General features: G+C 34.3%; 1 protein-coding gene across 1 annotated transcript in view; it reads left to right on the top strand.

The window, feature by feature from the left end:
• The first annotated feature begins 1,129 nt into the window (after nucleotides 1-1,129).
• The window catches only part of LOC150091578 (DNA mismatch repair protein Msh3-like), a 274,897-nt gene continuing 255,090 nt past the window's right edge, over nucleotides 1,130-20,936 (top strand). The window contains exons 1-5 of the mRNA XM_090369011.1: nucleotides 1,130-1,423; nucleotides 11,166-11,551; nucleotides 12,591-12,699; nucleotides 16,731-17,036; nucleotides 20,795-20,935. Coding sequence (XP_090225137.1) covers nucleotides 1,187-1,423; nucleotides 11,166-11,551; nucleotides 12,591-12,699; nucleotides 16,731-17,036; nucleotides 20,795-20,935 — 1,179 coding nt within the window. The 5' untranslated portion in view covers nucleotides 1,130-1,186. The remainder of the gene's footprint in view (nucleotides 1,424-11,165; nucleotides 11,552-12,590; nucleotides 12,700-16,730; nucleotides 17,037-20,794; nucleotide 20,936) is intronic.

Here is a 20,936-nt window from a genome sequence, read left to right as displayed (position 1 = left end):
AATTGTTTACACACCTGTTTATATAGGTAGGTATGTTGAGGGTCTGACGGCTCCGGGGATTTCTCCCATCTCCGCTCCTGTTTATATAGCTGTTTATATAGCAATCACAAAAACACTGTAACTTATAATTTATTCAGTTTGTACACAATGCGTGAATTGCGAACTAGTGTGAATTCGAGCATGCGCTGATGAAGCGATCGCCTGATTGATCCATTCAAAGTTACATTCTGGACAGCAAATAGATCTATGATGCTATGCAGTAAGTACTCAGATGTAAGGATGCACGCAGGCTTGAATCGGCCGTGTGAATATTAATTTTCACCCTCCCTGTGCTGTCATCTTGATTCGACATCATCGAGGGGAGCCTTTTTCGTCAGCTAGCCTCGGGTGTCGAAATAGCTTGGCACTGTACTGATGTGGCCTGTTAGTGGCGCCCTTCTCCTGTCGGCGCCCTTGGTACCTGCCCCAATACCAAGGCGTCCCTACGCCTGTGTGAAACAGCTAAATATACTTTAAACTCAATGCTTCCTTTCTCGTTTTCTTTTATATGTGGAAATTAGAATTCAATAAGGTGCTAAGCGATCTTTACATTAAAAACACAACGCGATCTGTTGCCGCACAAATCCGGGGTCCCTAAAATCCCTCATTTCCGAGGGTCAGATTATTGCCCTAACTGATTGCCTAAATTGAAGCAGGATAGACGTCACAGGCGTACCCCGAAGAAAAGGGGGGTAGGTTAACAACAGCATGGCGATTGCCAACTTCCGATTGGAGACAGCATCAAAAGAAAAGGAATCTGTATATCGTTACAATGTAATGGTGGTAGCAGTCGATTTTTTTTCCTTATTACACCGCTGATGGCGCAGTTGTTCTCGGATTGCTGCTTGTCTTACGTTTAGAGATTTGTGAAATGTGGGTGTTAGACAGCATGGAATTGTTATTGATTTCTTTGTTTTTTGTGTCACAATCACTTACAGTGCAAGTAAAGTGAAATGATGTGCTTGCGTTTTTATAATAATAATTTAAATAAAACTGTTTGAATAATTTTGAAATATTTTCATTGAAAACATTTTAATCTTTTTTTTTTTAATTTTTCCAATGAAAACGATGGAATGATTTTCCAATCTTCCTAATGAAAATGATGGAAATATTTTTGCGACTTCAGTGAAATTCAGTTAAAATAGTCATGCCAAGAGTCAATTTCACGAAACTGAAACGCAAATGCACAAATGATCCAGAAAAAGCAGAGCCGCATGACTCTTTGGAGTGCGAAGTTAATAAACGCAAGTCGACATCTCAACAGAAACCAAAATTGTGTGATAGTGGTCAGCAAAGCATATCCAAATTTTTTGGAGGTTCAACTCAGACCACCAAATTTTCGTGTCATTCGACAGTTAAAAAACGATCTTCGAAGAAAACTCAGGTATTGTAGAAAGAAAGGCAAATTAGGTTAAGAAAATATTACAAATGAGTCCTGAATTCACACAATTTTTTAAATATTTCATATCGTTTTGACTTGTGGCACGTATTGTGAAACGTTTTCTTACATCATTATTCTTTAGTTTTGCGGAAATATGCTCATAAAATATAATCAAAAGGATTATGCTTTGGCCCAAACCATCTGTATCTGATTGAACAGGTGAGAAAACTGGCTTGAACCAGCAGTATTTGAATTTATCATGTTAATGAAATGGCCTGGACCACTTCATAATATTAATTTGATCTGCACCTTTACTGAAATGCAACATTTGCACTTCATTGGGTTATGCTACAACTTGGTAAAAAAAAAAAAAAAAACTTCTAAAAATTTCTTAATCCTTGAAGAACAAGAATTAAAACATTTCTGAGTAGTTCAGCCACTTTATAGATATGAAAAGTGCGTGTTTAATTTTATAGCACAGAAATTTTTAATTTATTTTAATTTTATAGCCCATTTGGACAATTCAATTCACAGGAGTCAATACATATAAATGAGGGGTTCGAGCCCGTGCCCACCAAATACAGAGGATGCGGAAAGGCCAGGGGAATTACCACCGCAATATGGAGCAATATGGCCTTAGTTGCTAATGCTCCTAAAAACAAAAAAAAAAAAAAAAACAACAAACAAACAGATAAGTGACTTCAGTTGTGTCACCACCAAGCATGATACAGGAGCCAGTGATTGAGGATTTAATTGAATTGCTGATTTTTAGTCATTGGAGGACCAATAGGTCCAATAACCGGCCTGAGGGAAATGACAAGTAATAACTAACCAGATTGGTGAGAGGAACAAAGGGGGTACCTTGCCTAGAAAGGCTCCACTTCTGCAAATTGCAGCATCTGGAGACTAGGCTCCTGTAGGGAGATCTGATTGAGTTGTTTAAAGCCTTGAATGGATTGAATAAGATGAATGTGAATGCTAATGAATAAGATAATATTAATTCTTCCTTTTGCAAACATATGCAGAAGTTTGCCTTCAGCCAGCAGGTTGTTGATTGTTGGAACAGGCTTCCATTTGTTGTTGTGGAAGTGAATGGTTTGAATACATTCAAGGAAAAACTAGACAAATTCATGGAGGGTATGGATGGGTGAAGTATGTGGTTTTTTTTTTTTTATTGGTTGATGCCATTATTACTACTATGACTTTATGGACTGTTCTTGGAGCTTTGTGCTCAGCATGGACTTAAGCGGCGCCTCCGTAGCCAGGTGGGAAGGAGCAGCAGTGCATAGCACACGCTTCTTGATTAGACCGGGGTTCGAGCCCGTCACCACCAAATACGGAGAATGCGGAAAGGTCAGGGAATGACCACCACATATCCCGGAGCAATATGGCCTTAGTTGCTAATGCTCCTAAAAACCAAATCACAAACAAACAAGCATGGACTTAATATTTATTGTGCCCTTGGATATACAATATGATATTCTTAAAGGCATATTCACCCCAGGGGCTCACATCCGGTGAGTATGGGCTTGGCACACCCAGGGTCCTGAGCTGGATATCATCATTCTTCTCTTTCTTGGTGATTCCTTTCTATTTCTCTCTTTCTCAGGGTAACTCGGGAATATTTTTTGGCTTGTGCAGCATAAGCCTCAGGCTTCTTTGCACCATATGGCTATTAATAATAATAATAAAAAAATAATAATAACCAGCCTTTATGTTGTTTTATTTTTGGGGTATGGAGATGTAAGAATATAGAAAAATAAATCATCTGAAAATATCTTCACAAATACTTTTAATGGTATTACAGTTAATTAGTTGAAATTATAATATTTTTACAAATTAACATTATGTTATTGTTACAAATGGAAACAGTGTGGATTAGCTCTTATTCATTTCATATATTGATTCCACATTTTATTCAATATTCTTTTTGATTGAAGAAATTTTATTACTTTGTCAGCCTATGAATTTGATTGCATATTTATTTTATTAGTTTTTGTTAATTATTCATATAATACAGGAACAATCCCAGTGCTTTATATTTTTTTCTTAATGTATTTTTTTTTTTTTTTTTTATGAAACCCCCAAACATGAGAGGTATTATTACCTATAGTATTTAGTACTGTGCATTGGCTGAAGGTTGAGAAGATGAAAGAAGATGCTTGTTGACATTAGACTTTAATTTCTGTAGATTGTAATTTTTAGGAAATGTGTATGAAGGAAGGTTGTTCCAGAAAATGGAAGTTGAATGAATAAATGAGGAAAAAGAAAAGTTGGAAAAGCTGTGAGTAAAAGAATGTTGACTAGTTGTGGCACATGTTTGAATTGCTTTGGAAGACAGAGCAGGAATTATAGAAGGCAATTCAGAAGAACAGTGCCCATGGAAGCATCTATAGAAATGGCATTCAGCAGAAACAATGTTTATGAGACAGAGAGTGGAGAGACTGTTATTATAGAGATGTCATTAACCTAATTACCTTCTTTTGAATGGAATGTAGAAGCCCTAGAGAGGTTTTGTGGGCATCGCCCTAGATGTGGGAACAATATTCCATGGTATGGTGGATTTGCAATTTGTACAGAGTGAAAAGCTGTTTGAAAGAAAAGTAACACCAAGAGCAAAAGAGAAAACCCAGTTTTTTAGATGCAGAGGAAGTAATATTTGTAATGTGCTTATGCCAAGAGAGATTAGAAGTCAGTCTAATGTAGAAGAGCTTTAAGATAATTGCCATAACATTGTGATTGAGTTAAATGCTTAATGACTTGCATAGGCTCACATCTGGTGAGTATAGGCTTGGCACACTCAGGGTCCTGAGCTGGATATCATTATTCTTCTATTTCGTGGTGATTCCTCTCTCTCTCTCAGGGTAACTTGGAAATTTTTTTTTTTGGCTGGTGCAGCATAAGCCTCAGGCTTCCTTGCACTATACAATAATAATAATCCCCAATAAAGATATATGATCTTGCTTAGAAATCAGAGTGTCATCAAAGATAGGCATAGTTGCAGAAGAATCCATTTTAGTATTAGCAATGGCCACATGGTGCAAGGAAGCCTATGGCTTATGCTGCACCATCCAAAAAAAAAAAATAAAATAAATCAAATAATAATAATAAGAAGAAAATTAAAAAAATAACAATAATAAGAGAAAAGGAAAAAGCAACCTATGTTTCCCTCATCCTGTGGGTAATTATCCAGCTGACCTTTGAATTTCCCAAACTATCAGCCTCTACCACCCATGTAGGAAACTTATTCCAGTAATTTATAACTCACTGGCTAAAATAAGACTTCCTGCAATTCGGTCTAAACATCTCCCCCAGTAACTTGAATTTATGGCCCCTAGTTCTAGAATCGTTTATAACCGTGAAAATGTTTTTCCTCATTCATTTTACTTATGCTTCTGAGAGCCTTAAACACCACAATCAAGTCTCGTCTAAGGTGCCTAATTTCCAAGCTATGCAACCCACATATTCAAAGTCTTTCCTCATATGGATGCCCCTTTGCTGAGGCGCCTCCATAGCCAGGTGGGAAGGAACAGCAGTGCATAGCACACGTTTCTTGATTAGACCAGGGTTCAAGCCCGTCACCACCAAATACGGAGCATGCGGAAAGGTCAGGGAATGACCACCGCACCGGAGCAGTATGGCCTTAGTTGCTAATGCTCCTAAAAACCAAATAACAACAACAGCCCCTTTGCTGATCTCACCAGGCGGATTAGCATTAGTAAAGGCACATGATGCAAGAAAGCAAACTTATATAGCATCAGCCAAAAAAAAACAAATCTTCTAATTTCATCCCTCCACTCGCTCCAAATGTCTGTTTAGTTCTGCTTTGAATCTATTTAAGCTATCAACCTCTACAACAACAGATGGAAGTTTGTTCCAGCAATCAACCACCTGCTGGCTAAAGGCAGACTTCCGCACATCTATCCTACGACTTTTTCCTCAATTTGAATTTATGCCCTCTCAGGCGATTCTGAGCAACAGGAAGAATCCCATCAGCATTGAGTATGCTCAAACCATTCAAGGCTTTATACCCTCAATCAGATCACCTCGCAGGTGTGTAGTCTCCAGACACTGTAATTTTCAAAACTTAGCCTTTCTTCGTAAGAGCAACTCTTCTTCCATTGATTATAAATCCTATTCATAGTTTTGCTGATAATAGCACATTGCATTCCACCATTCTGTTTGAGAAACCTTGCCCTGCACAAACAGCTTCAACTTCTGAAATATCCACTACCTATTACTTAAATGCTGATCTCCAGGTTACCCGGTCTTTGGACCCTTTCAAGAAGCACAATGTCTTTCTTTAGGTCTGGTCTCCATTTCTTGAAGACAGTAGTCCATGTGTGGTCTAACAATAGTTATATAATGCGAGATATAAGACAGGACTGAGTTTTAGAAGGATTGAAATGAACAAAGTTACCTCTGCTCCACTGGAGAATTACCTGGAAATCAGCATTTAAGGAATAGGTAGTGGATATTTGAGAAGTTGAAGCTGTTTGTGCAGGGCAAGGTTTCTCAAACAGAATGGTGGAATGCAATGTGCTATTGTCAGCAAAACTATGAATAGGATTTCTGGTCAATGGAAGAAGCTATATATATATACAAGAGGAAAAGAGTGGGAGAAAAAAACTGAATCTTGGGAAACACCAGCATTAGTGGAGAAGTTAGAAGACAAAGAACCATCTACCGTTACTCTCAGTCAATAGTCAGAAAGAAAATTAGATACCCAGTTACAAAAAACAGTTGGCAAACCATAAGATGGAAGCTTATTTAGAAGACCTTTATGCCAGACATGATCAAAAGCCATTAAAATGTCGAGAGCAACTGCTTGAGTTTCACCAAACTTTTCCATTGAATTTGGCCATAGATGGGTAATGTAAACCAGAATATCATAGTGGATGGACACTGATGGAATCCATACTGGTGATCATTGATCAGATGGAAGGTTTCTAGATAGTTTAAGAGCCGGCAATTAATTGATTTCTTCATTACTTTAGAAAGAGTAGAAGTAAGTGCAATGGGATGATAATTGGATGGGAGGAATCTGTCACCCTTTTTAGGAACAGGCTGGATATGAGCATATTTCTAAGCAGAAGGGAAAACTCCTTTGGAATAAGAAAGTGAAAAAAAGTGACAAAACAAAGGACAGAAATAAGTTCCAGAGCACAGGTTTTGAGAAAAAGCGGAGAAATACCATGGAGACTGTTCAAAATTCTCCTGATGTTCTTTTGATGGAAGACCACAGGAGGCATTAAATGGAGTGTGCTGAGAATGGTAGGAGGTGATTTACCAAGGTCATCAATACATAAGTTGGAAGGAAAATAGGATTTTAGCAGGTTTACTGAAGTGACAGTAGAATCATCTGGTTTTGACAGAAGTGGGAATAGAGATGGGAAAAAATTGCAGCCAATAGCTTTGGCAGAGACAAGTATTTATGTTTTACATTTTATTTCTTTGAATTAAAAGTAAGGTCACTATTAGGTCAGTGTAACCTTAATGCATGGAGATATAAAAAAACAGAACAGGTAAAACAAGTTGACCTGATCCTGCATACCACTGGGTGAGAATTAAACTACTGTCTTGCTTAGGGATTTTTTTTTTTTTTTTTCTGAAACAACATTAACTTTGTAGCTGTAACTCCTAACATTTACTAGCTTTTAATATCATTTGATGAATCAAATTTTCAAAAATATTTTATTACCAAATTTTACAGCCAAAGATGTGAGTAATATAAAGGTTGGAAATAGGATTCCATTATAATGTTCAGTGGTTAGTTTATTTAATCAATAAATTCTTTTCATGTTGCTATGCTTTATTTATATCACTTTATTCAGTTTTTCTGACAAAAGAATCGAGGTATAGTTAAAAAATATATCTACATATGGGTTTGATCAGGAGTATACCTGAAGGAAAATGCCTCATTTCATTCATGTACTCTCAGATCTATGTTAAAGCCCTTGTAACAGTGCAAATATTGCTGGGCCAGGTCCGCCATCCCACAATCTTATTTTTAGGCTCTAAAATATGTGCTAGGACTTCAGAATACCTGAATCTGATGTTGACTTGAGCACATGCCATATCGTTGGGTTTACAACTAATAATTTTATTCACATATTTAATACTCTAGCAGTCTTCTTAATCCATTTTTAATGACTCTATGTAGCAATAAGTCTAGTACGGCAAGGTCTTCCATCTAATAATTTCATTTGCATTGCTATAAATTGTTATTTTTGCATATGTGAAGGAATCTTGAACAGGGATTATATCATGATATATGGCAAGTGGAAAATTTATTAGATACACTGACCTAATAGTGAGTAGAACCTCTGTTAATCCTCAGAATATCGTCAAGTATTTGGGGAAAGAACTCTCTGAGGTGCAAAAAGCAGCAGGGATGCAGTTTCAGTCACATCCCATAGTTGCCTCAGGTTGGGTGGTTGCAGATCATTTTTTATGAACAGCTCATTCCACCTCATCCCACAGATGTTCAGTCAGGTTGAGATCTGATGATTGTGCAGGCAAATGTAGTATGGTAAATATATCTTTCTGTTTCTTGGAACCATTCCTTATCAATCTGGGTCTTGTGACATGGTACATATTCTGCTAGAAATAACTGATATCAGATGGATATGCTGTGAACGTGAATGGATGCAGCATTGTTTTCTTCCTGATGCAATGGATTGATTGATTCACCCACCCAGCTGTTGCCATTCCTTGATCCTACTGTTAGTGTGGAACAGTGGGAATTGGAATTTGTTTGACTAGGTGACCTTTTTTCATTCCTGAAATGCTTAGCATCTATGTTCCTATACCTGCTCTATTTTTAGCTGCTTGTTTTCAGCTGACAAGAGTTAAACCTGGTGAGATTACCTGATGCTGCACTCCATCTGTGGCTGCTGTGTCAAACATGTATGTTCGAATATATTCTTTTGCTTTGCTTTGCTATTATAGTACACTGCCATTTGACTGATTGTAGTTCATCTGTTAGACAGCATGTTTTGGTTCACCCTCCATTAGTCTCTCACATTGGCAAGCTGTTTCTAGTCATAGGACTGCTGTTGACTGGATTTTTTTTTTTTTTTTTTTTGGTTGTTGGACCATTCTCAGTACACTCTGGAGCAGAGTTCCCCAACCTTTTGTCATCTGTAATCCATATTTAAAGTTCAAAATATTTGGCTTGTCAGATATTTTGAATTTTTATTTTCATAAATATTTTAGATTATAAAAGTATTATAAGGTTATATTCTTTTATTAGAAAACATTTTCTGTTCATAAAGACTCATTCTGCTTTGGTTACCTAATTCTATAAATGAACTTGAAGTACGAGGATTTTCTTGGATCAGTGCAGTTGAAGAGGTAGAGAAAGTTTAGTTAGAAATTTCAATCATCTCACGAGACATAGGAGTGAAAATAAGAAATTAATCTTTTAAAAAATAACTCCCAATTCCATTAAGGAAAGTAGATGACTTTGTTAATGGAAATGAGCAGGAACTTCCATTTCAAGTGGAGGTTTTGAAGGCTCACATTTTTAATTTAGCCGAGTCACTTCCAAAATGTAGACAGACTGCTCTCTGCATTTAAACTGATTTTGGACAATAAACACTACAGATTTACAATAGACCAAATTGAAAAATATATTGTTGTTTACTATAATGGAGGTTATTCCAAAACATTTAACAGTTACTATTTTATCCTAGAGACAAAGAAATTGTAATTCAATTAATGAATAAATGTATAATGTATTATAATAAAGGTAATATGTTATTGCAGTAATAGCATTTTAGTGCATATTTTATTGTGCATTTTCATGCCTGTTTTTTTTTTTTTTTTTTTTTTTTTTTAGTGATGATAACACTTGTTAGTTGAGAGTAGATCATCAGAGTAATTTTAATGTTATATTTGTAATAGTTAAATTTGGACTGTTAAATACCATATATGATTGGTAATGATTAAATATGCTGTTTCTGTTTATATCTAAAAGTTGCATAATCCTTGGCCAGAAATGTAATCTTTAACCATATCATTTTTTCTGCAGGAAAATTGGCTTACTGTTTCTGTGGAAAAATTTACATTATTATTGATTTTTACTTATTGGCACCTGTTCTAGGAGCATAAACTGCTGTAATCCATGGGACCATTGGTTTCAGTAGTAAAAGGCATGCAAATCTTTACAAGAATAATTAAGATTGGTGGGTATATGAATCTCTACTGTGATATGAGCCATGCTTAATATGTTTCAATCATTGATCCAAAGATAATAAACTAGTCACAATTAAGTTTAGTACACTTATTTTCTATTTCCGATACTAAGGCACTGATACTAATCCACAGATGATTTAGAAGGCATTTTACACATTAGAACACTGCATTCTCATTCCAAATGTGACAGCATGAATAAAATAACTGATTTCTTAATAATGATAAACTATTAATGATAAAATTTAGCCAGGGGTAACTGACCAAGCTTTTATAACTCACTTTCTGACTATATCATTTCCTAACCCTCATAACCTTTTTACATCAGTAATTGCAGCTGACTTCTGAACCTCAAAAAGAGACACGCAAAGAGCACAGTTTCATATGACAGCTCTTGGCAAAAAAAAAAAAAAAAAAAAAAATTACACTTTCTAGCAGCAGCACCCAATAGAAAGTGTAAATACTTTCTATTTTCTATAGTATATATGCCTCTCATGGCTCCTGGCTGTACTTGCCTAGGATGCTGAACTCTCATAATTTCATATTCATTGTATTGAAAGGAAATTTGTAAATTTTCCATGAACACAATTGATTGACAGCCCTGATTTCCCTTTAAGAGTGGCGCCTCCGTAGCCAGGTGGGAAGGAGCAGCAGTGCATAGCACACGCTTCTTGATTAGACGGGGTTCGAGCCCGTCACCACCAAATACGGAGGATGCAGAAAGGTCAGGAATGACCACCACACATTCACGGAGCAATATGGCCTTAGTTGCTAATGCTCCTAACAACCAAATAACAAATAACAATCCCTTTAAGAGCTGCCTTAGTTGCATTTCTTGTTTTCACATTATTTGTATTTTTGATATTAAAGAAGAAAGGCAATACCAGGTTAAAGTGCTTTATCATCCTTTAGATAACCAAAACTAATGGCCAGATTAGCTGCAGTCTGGAAGAGTTAGTAAACTGATACTTTCCTTCATATCAGTTTACAAACTGATACGAGTGAGAATGTTTTTTCTGTAGAAGTTACTATAATATAATAAAAAAGCCCTTAAAAATATTGCATACTGTTTAAAAGATGTCTTGTGCACAAAATGTTTATCTGTGAAGCTCACCAAACAGATCTTTGATATTCAGCCCTCTTTCTCATTCACACTCTTTATTCACACCTTTCAAGATTGAAAATTTTTTCTGTGTACTTGGTTCAGGCTGAACATTTCTGCTGCCATTTTAAGTAATTTATTATATATTAAATAATATAATTACATATGTCTTGTGGAGCAGGGATTGAGTATTACACAATTTCATCATACTCAGCATTTTTGCCTTTTGATTTAAACAAGACTGAGCATATTTTTAAGTATACAAAATGCATATTAGAGTGTGGGTATCGATATTCTGAAGTTTTTTTTTACAATATTGATTTAATTTTTTTATAAGTAGTAAGTAGTCAATAGTAATTGTTCCCAACTTTGAGTGCCAGGATTAATTGAAACAACAAAATTGAGCTAGAATTAAAATCACATTTTCTTTCTTTTACTTTTTTTTAGGAAAATGGAAAGAGGCATACTGATAATTCTAGTAATGATTCTGTTGTGCCTTTGTCATCTAGAAACATATCTAAAAAGACGCTTACTAGACTACAAGATTTTTCTCTCTCTGTTGATGACAATCAGACTGACTATGGTGGGAAGGCAGGAATGCCATATCAACAGGAAGAATCATTAAATCCTCTGGAGTTAGTAGATAATAGAGAAAAAGACATTGCTGGCACTGAATCAACAAGTTGTCACAAAATGAACACTACGGACACAAACTCAGAAAATTATTCTGATTGTTCAGAATCCTTAGAAACAGAAAAAAAAATGGCAGAGTTTAAATCTGGATCATCCTCATCTAAAAAATCCTCGGTAGTAAATTCAAAAGACAAAGTCAGGTAAAAATCTTAATATAGTGTAAAATTTAACCAAGTTGATTAGATTGATAGTAACCTGATATTGTGTACTTAGTGAATTTTTATAATTCCATATAAAGATTTTAGTGTGAAATTATTTTGCTGGATATCCAAAACAGACAAAAATAATCTCCAAATCTCTCAAACTGAAGCAGATGTTATTGTTAGTGGAGCTTGGATAATTCAAAGACTATAATCAGAATTACTTTGAATTATCCAAGTTCAGATTATCTAATGTTTTGCCATTGAGAGGGGTGGAATTTAAATGTGTTTTTGTTTTTTTTTTTTTAACCATGTATCATTGGAATCACAGACTTAACCAAGTAATGACCTTTTGTTGTAATTCCAGTTTATTGAAGAATTTAAATAATCCATTGGCTGTTTAAGTTGTATATTTTATTTATTTATTTATTTTTGCACTGTGATTATAATTCCTTACTTTATAATTCATGACTGCATAGAGTACAAGTTGATTGTAGAAAAGTTGTAGGAAGTAATGTAATGTAAAGTTTAGTGCCTCTGGTAAGAGGGCACTTAATGTGTTGGTGGTAATTTGAAGGTCATTTTAACCCTTGTGGGTTTTTTGTCATAGTTCCTCTATTAAAAATTTGAGAGAAATATATTGTATAGGATCAAAGTGATCCTCAGAAAAAAAAAGTTCTAGCTCATGTGGCAAAATGTTTGTTTTATGAACCTGAGAAGTGTTTTAAGTCATAGCAAAGTTGGTTTTTAAAAGAATTGCACTATCCTTGATGATAAAGTGCCTGTGGAATTCTAATTTATTTTCAGAGTTTTTATGCATTGATACTTCATCGTTGCAAAAAAAAAAAAAAATCTGACAAAACAAATGGATAATAAATAATAATAAATGAATTCAATTCTTTGTTTATGTTATTTGTATTTTTCTATACAACAGTAAAAAAAAGTAATTTTTTAGTTTTATATGACTATTATATGTACTGTGCATCTATTAGTGTGGCTGTTAGTTTATCACTTTTGAATTGCAAACCTGAACTTTTAGGTATACACCACTCGAACTACAAGTTTTGAAGTTGAAAACACAGCATCCAGATGCTGTCCTGTTTATAGAATGTGGCTACAAATACAGACTTTTTGGAGAAGATGCTGAAGTAAGACATGCTATCTGTTATTTGTATTGTAAATAGAAAAATTAATAATTTATTTTAAATTATTTACATCTTACAATTAATTTTATGTCACTAGTTAATGGATTAATTTTTAGTGATTTTCTTAAATTTTATTTTAATGAAAAGTTTCTGTTGTAGCAAATAAATGGTATGAGTGCTGAAGGCACTGAAAGTTCAAGAAAGATTGGTAACTATTTCTGTATGGGAAATATTTTTGTACTGCTGAGGTGCCACATGTTGTATGCCAGCTGCCAGGTTAAGTACCATTTAGTAGTCTGCAGAGCATCACAGCTTTTTGCAGGCTGGTATTCCTTAGAAGTTATTCCAAACAGTAATAAAAATATTAATAAGAATATATATTGAGAACACCATTCCTTAGAATATCATTTTCAAATAGAGCTAGCTACGTTTTCTTATATGATGACATTTTCTGTATGTCATAAATAGAATTTTTTATGTTTGATAACATGCTTATTAGCATGCTTGAATTGTTGAAGAAATTATACCATTAAAGACATGAGACATAATAGCAAATCTGAAAAAGGGGAGCTGGAAAGGCTTTGAGTTATTTGCATTGAATTTATCATACTGCAGCTTGAATTTATCATACTGCAGAGTCTTTATAAATATTTATTGAAAAAAAAAGTGGAAGAATAGCGAAATAACTGCAGTGATATAACAAGCAATGATTATTTTAGGACTATTTTACTATAGAAGTTGATTGTAGAACCTGGTATACTGTGAGGTTATTGTTTTAGTATTTCTCTAAAGGCAGTGGGGTGTTATTTTATTGTGTGTGGAATTTGCATGTCTTCTGTGGTCAATTTTCTGTTCTTTCTGGATGCAAAACCTGAATTTACATGGGAAATTCTATGAACCTCTTGCCAGAGACTGACTAACTTTGCCATAGTGTGAATGAAGCCCATAAGAATTCCTCCCATTGGAACCAGATTCTAACTCTGGCCTTTTCCATGTGCTGCTGGGCAGCAGTAAAAACTTATAATCATAGTACTTATACTTTACATATACTTTTGCGCATTGTAAAATGCTTTTGAATATAAAGTTGTCTTTGTAAAAATACTTTATTATTAAGTTAAAGGTATGAGTATTTATTAACAATCACTAAAAGAAAATAAACAATCCATATTTAAAAAAAAAGCAAACCCATATTATGGTAGCAACACCTTTGCCTTAATTCTTGAGTTTTAGTTTATTATGATTATATATTAATAAAATCTTTTGCTAGAATGCATTATTGTATAAAACTTCTTGCAGAATATTTCACTTGAACTGAGTCCACATTTTGTGCATTATCTTCAATCAAAACATTGATACTATTTAACTTTCTTACTAAAAGCAACATAAAATTGGCTATGAAAAAACACTGGGTTAAGCAGATATATTTCAATTTTATTGTATAACTGACTCTGTGGTTGCTAATTGTCATTGCAAATACCAATTGGGCTTACTGCACAAATGGGCAATGGATTGGGCAGTAGTATGGCTGTTCTTTCAGTGAGTGGTCTGCATTCAATTCCTAATGTCAGTCAAAGTTGAAAGGTACTTCCTATTAGGGATGACAGAAGCCTTTGTGGGTTTAACACTTTCAGAGGATAATGACAATGTGCCTGATTGTGGCCGGCTTCCAGCAGGCTAGTCTTAAAAAAAAATGGGATAATTTTACAAAAAAAAAATTCTTAAAAATAACTATTGCAGCTGTGAACTTGAAATTTTACATTTTCAATGAGAACACGGTACCCTGACATATTTTGTAAAAATTCTTGATAAATCTTCATATGCTGCCATGTCATAATTGTTTTGCAAATTGTACAAATTTAAAAATAACTACTGTAGATATGAATGTGATATTAGACATGCTCAAAGATTAAACTGTTTTCTAACAGATAAAAATTCATTGAAATTCATTGAGAAATATTTGTTTATTTCCATGCTGTTTGCTTTTGAAATTAACACTGGAAAATCCACTTTCATTATGAAATTTTTTTTTTTTTTTTTTTTAAATAGCTGCTAGAAATATGAAAATAATATTTTGTATTTAGAGTCCATATAGTTTTGGTAATCACTAAGAAAAAAACAAATGAGAATTACTGAAAAGTAGCTGCACTACTGTAATTTAAAATTGAATTATGTGTCGCTCCCCAAACACCCTGATGGCATCATAAAAATCAATATGCCTGGTGGCGAGTTAAAGGTAATTTAAAGTGTGCTTTGGTAAATGATAAGAGTTTCTATTAAGATTATATGCTTTTAATACATTTTATATCCAGTAAAAGATAAATGAAGCTGGAAACAGTAATTTTACTCCTAAACAGAGCTGCACTGAGTTCTGACTAGCTAAGTTAGCACCTGGGGCAAATTGGTTTGCCCAAGGTGCTAACTGGTATTGCCCATATACTGTGCCCTTAAAACTTAAGTTTTATTTGTTTTATATAAAATGTTTATTTCAGAAATGTGCCCTTATGGAAGAGTGGCCCATTTGCCCTTGCCTTGCAAACGTGGCTCTGATTGCATAATTCAAAATGCAATTAGTGCCATGTTCAGAACATTGTTGCTTAGCATTTTCTCAAATTACTAAAAAAATATAAAGATTACATTTTAATATTTAATCTTTGTTCTCAATGATAAGCTTTTCCATTTATATCTGTCGTTTGTATCACTTTTTTTGATGAAAGAATCAAAATATGAGTTAGAAAAAAAGAAAAAACGCTTATCTAGGGTTCATATGTATACCACAAAACAATTGCACTGCATGAAACTCATTTATCCACCAGGTCAAACTATGATTATTGTTGCAATATTGCTTATAGTACTCTTATCAATTGAATCACTCTTGAACCATGTGAATTCAGTGCTATTATTTTTATATGGTTCAAGAGTGATTAATAGTTAAACTCTTATCGAGATCTACTACCACATCCACACTACATTAGTGAATAGCCAGATTGTGCAATTTGGCAACAAAAGCGATTATTTAGTTATCTGATTCAGTAATTACAAATTTAATTTTATATAATATCATAACCTTGATTCCTTGTGAAGACTTTGATTGAACTCTAATATATCTGTAGATGCAAAACTCATGAGAAAAGCTGTGGGTAAATATATATTCATGAGGAACAGTTTTGATAATGTATCTGTAGATGCAAAACTCATGAGAAAAGCTGTGGGCAAATATATATTCATGAGGAACAGTTTTGATAATGTATAATGGATTACAAAACATGCATTTGCATTCTGTATATATAAGGAAAAAAATATAAATTAAAAATAGTGTAAATGTTATTAATTTAGGATTATTTTCCTCTTGAATGTTCATACGTTTATCTATGTTCATACCGTACAGTATAACGAATTGCTCATTCTCATTAATAGCACGTTATCCATATTGTAATATATGTACAATTATTTATAGTAATAGAATAGTAGCGTGAAAATACCTATTTTTTTTATATTGTTTAGTGAATTAATTAAATGTGAATACATTTAAATCATGCGATTTATTTAAATGAATTTTTTGTGTAAAAAGTATTACATAACATAAGTTAAATTCCCACACAATAGAACTGCTCAATTGGCATTGGCAATTGAGTAGTTCTACTGTGTGGGAATCCTTATTTGAATTCCTTATTAAATTTTGTCATTGGGTGTAATCAGGAAAGAATTTGGCTGTTCCTGACTTACTGAAATATGTGAAACTATGAATGAACACATTACGGAGGTTTTCTGTATTTACAACAAATCCACAATTCATTCATTCATATTAGCAGAGCTGGGAGAGGGATGAAAATCCCTCTCCCAGCTCTGCTAATAGCTGGGAGAGGGATAAGTGAATAAGTGAGTCAGACAAGCAGAGCATAGCTGGTAGAGGGATGAAAATCCCTCTCCCAGCTGTGCTCTGCTTGTCTGACTCACTTATTCACTTATTCATTCATTTGGCCACCACCAAAAGCATGTATTCTTAGATTTAGATACTGTTTTCTTTTTCTTTTTAGGTTGCTTCTCGTGAACTAAGTATTGGCTGCTATCCTGATCACAATTTCTTGAGTGCAAGTATTCCTGTTCATCGACTTCATGTCCACGTGAAACGTCTAGTAGCAAAAGGCTATAAAGTTGGTGTTGTGAAACAGACAGAGACTTCTGCATTAAAGGCAGCAAGTGACAACAAATGTTCTGTTTTTTCAAGAGAGCTTCAAGCTTTGTACACAAAGTCCACACTCATAGGAGAAGATATCCTAGGGGGAAGAAATATTTATTCACATAATTTGTTATATAATGTTGATTTTATAAATAGTGAATGTGTGAGATACAGTGGCAGACAAAAAAAAATTAATCACCTTAAAAAAACGTAACATTTGTATTGTAGTTTTAAATGTTTTTCACCAACCTTATGTAGAAATAAAACACAAAGAAAACGAAAACTGGAATCTTGATAACTATGTATTTATAATAAGTTATATTTGTCTGTATTTACAATAAATTATATTTAACTTTACAACTAAAATATATGAAATATACATATAAAATATACATTAAAATATACTGGGTTAAGAACAATAAAATACATTAAAATATACTAAATTAAAATCGATAAAACCAAAGCTTTCGAAGGCTCCTGCCTTCTTCTTCAGCGGTGACGAAGAAGCTGAAGAAGAAGGCAGGAGCCTTCGAAAGCTTTGGTTTTATCGATTTTAATTTAGTGTATTTTATTGTTCTTAACCCAGTATATTTTAATGTATATTTTATATGTATATTTCATATATTTTAGTTGTAAAGTTAAATATAATTTATTGTAAATACAGACAAATATAACTTATTATAAATACATAGTTATCAAGATTCCAGTTTTCGTTTTCTTTGTGTTTTATTTCTACATAAGGTTGGTGAAAATCATTTAAAACTACAATATGAACATACCCAACCTCAGAGGCCTGTTTGAAGAACGTAACATTTGTAGTGAAACGTATAAGATATTGTTTGATTACAGTCATTTTGTTTGTCGCAAAGCAAAGGTCAGACAATAATTGCGGTGCCTCCGTAGACAGGTGTGCAGGAGCAGCGGTGTGTAGCACGCGTTTCTTGATTAGACCGGGGTTCGAGCCCGTGTCCACCAAATACGGAGGATGCGGAAAGGTCAGAGAATGACCACCGCATATCCCCGGAGCAATATGGCCTTAGTTGCTAATGCTCCTAAAAACCAAATAACAAACAACAAACAGACAGTAATTGCAAGGTATTGCATCAGCTATTTCTATAAATACGGCACTGGAAGGGTATACACACTCATTAGTATCCTGTTCTGTGGAGGTGTAAGCATGGCTCCATATGTTCAGTTGACACCAAGAAAAAAAAGTGTAGTAGTTGCTCTGTCCCAGGAAGGACTTTCTATGCGTGTTATCGCTGATAAAATAGGCTGCCACCAGTCAACAGTATCCTGGGTGCTGAAATTAAAGCATGAAACCAGTGACGTGAAGAGAAGACCTGGATCAGGCCATAAGAGAGTGCCTACACCTTCCCAAGATCGATGTTTAAACGGCTATGCCTTCGTAATCACCATTTTAGTGCTCCTGGTCTAAAACTGGACTTAGAGATGACCTCTGGTGTTGAAACAAGTGCACGAACTATCCAAAGATGGCTTTCGGAATGTAGTCTGCATGCCTATCGGCCAAAGAAGAAGCTCTTGTTGATGCAACAAATGAGGAAGAAGCGACTTGCTTGGGCTAAAACATAGGTTTCATGGACAAAAGAGCAATGGGACACCATCTTTTCTGATGAATCAAAATTCAACCTGCATGGCTCTAATGGGAAGCAATATGTGCGAAGACAAAAATTGGAGGCATACCATCCTGTACATCGACTGTAAAGTTCCCCACCAGTCAGATGGTCTGGGGATGCATAACAAGCAAAGGGGTGGGGCGAATTAAGTTTATTAAAGGAACGGTGAATGCAGAAACTGCACTGCTATCTTTCAGGAGTGCCTGAAACTCGTTATTAGGGATCACCACACAGATGTTCAAAACTGAATTTTTCAACAGGACTCAGCACCTTGCCACACAGCAATGGTAAGTTTATGCTATTTAGATTGAATGATGAGTTTGTCTCCTTGTCTCACAAGGCTTAAAACATACACCAATGTTTTCCCTCGTTTTTCTCCCTTAAGGTGCAGTCATACCTCAGAAATGCTGATATTACAGTGTTGGTCTGGCCCGGCAACAGTCAGATTTGAACCCTATTGAAAATTACTGGTACATAATGTTGTCTAAAATTGCTCAGAAGAAGTCAACAAGTAAGATTCAGCTGCAGAAGAGCATTGTAAGGGTGTGGTACCACGAAATTGGGCAACTGTATATCCAGAAGTTTATTAACTCTATACCAGATCAACAAAATATTGAGGACTTATTTTGCTGATTTACAGTACATTATTATTATTAGCTATATGGTGCAAGGAAGCCTGAGGCTTATGCTGCACCAGCCAAAAAAAAAAAAAATTCCCAAGTTACCCTAAGAGAGAGAGAGAGAGAGAGAGAGAGAGAGAGAGAGACAAAAGTAGAAGGGAATCACCAAGAAAGAGAAGAATGATGATATCCAGCTCAGGACCCCGGGTGTGCCAAGCCCATACTCACCAGATGTGAATAATATTATGTTAACTTGTCATTTCAGTTTGTACATGTAAATGCAATAAAATGTATGTTTTGTTGTCATGGTTGCCATTTGCATGATTTCTCATATTTCCATTAATTTTACCATTTTACCCTTTGGGAAGATATTTATGGCAGTTGGGTATATCAGGTGGATCCTTTTTATTAGATTTCATTCACAGAGATATATATCCATTATTAACAAATGCATTTTGAGCATTTCTGCAACCCAGAATGCAGCGCAAAACACATTATTTGCAAAATTCACAAGTGATGCAGTTTTTTTGTCCGCCACTGTATATAAGCTAAGTTACAGCTCTCTTATTGAATTCTTTATACGTTACTGTCTTCATGTGAGATACAGAATAATAATACTCTTTCTTACCATAATACGTTCACTGAATTGTGAACAGTGCTATGGTCAAAAACTCTTGTGGGTGGATTTTGGGTTGGTTTCCATCATAACCTAAATGCTGCTTTTCAGCATTTAGGTTATAGGTTATATGTTCTCACTCGTGTATTTTTTTTTTTGTGAGCAGACTGGGACACTACCCACTGTGCATAGTGTTGAGGAAGACAAAAAAACAAATAAATAAAATAAAAGGACAGCAGTTTGAGGCAGTGAAACACTAAACTTTATTGCTAATGCAGCTTAATTTTTCTTTTGATTTTTATTTAAGAAAGCTGCTTGTATGTGCTGCTCGTTTTATTTGATTTGAGAATTATTCTTTACGAAAGTGATTACAAGTGTGTGTAAATGATATTTTAGTTACCAAAAAAAAAACATTTCTTAAGTTTTTAATTAACTAATATAAACATGTCAGTTTATTTTTTTTAAAAGTAACCATAATATTAATGGCTAGATAAAATTTATATTCAGTTTTTTTAAAAGTAATCATAATATTAATGGCTAGAAAAAAATTTCATTCAGAAACATTCACATGTAGCAGTGTTATTAGCTTCTGAATTGTTTGTGGAAAAAACATAGTTGACTGAAAAGCAGCATTTAGGTTATGAAACTTTAAAAAAATTAAAAAAAAAACTGCCTTTATGATTATAATGTTTAATGGTATAGAAACAATACTGCATTGACTGGGGAGGGACATGTGTGAATATGTTTAGAGGCATAAATATAAACAGGTTTAATATGATTTCATAGTTCTCTTGTGTCTGTTGCTAATAGGTGAAAATTCCTCTTCTCCATAGGAACAGTGAAGTTAAACTATTACTTTTTAAAATATAGATTTTTTTCTCCATTTTTTAAAAAATTACATGGAAGAAAGGTAGTAGTTAAAAGAAATTCTGATACCTTTTTATGCTAATTCCTGAGAATTATTTAAGTTAACTACTTAGATAGATAAAGCTACTTTTATTAAGATTAGAAGCTTGTATTGAATGTTATGTATCCTTAACTAATCTTACATGTAAATCCATTATCTGGGATAACTTTAGAAGATGGAAACACTGAAAACATTATGGAGCATTCTGTAACTGGCTATTTAATGTGCATCTGTGAGAGTTCTGTTCAGTGCAAAAAGGACACAGTCAGTATTGGGATAATAG

This window comes from Mastigoproctus giganteus, chromosome 1 (assembly GCF_048544385.1).
Source record: "Mastigoproctus giganteus isolate SK-2022 chromosome 1, ASM4854438v1, whole genome shotgun sequence".
In the NCBI taxonomy this organism is placed as follows: domain Eukaryota; kingdom Metazoa; phylum Arthropoda; class Arachnida; order Uropygi; family Thelyphonidae; genus Mastigoproctus; species Mastigoproctus giganteus.
Note: the sequence above shows the minus strand (reverse complement) of the source record. Positions and strands in the feature narration are given on the sequence as shown.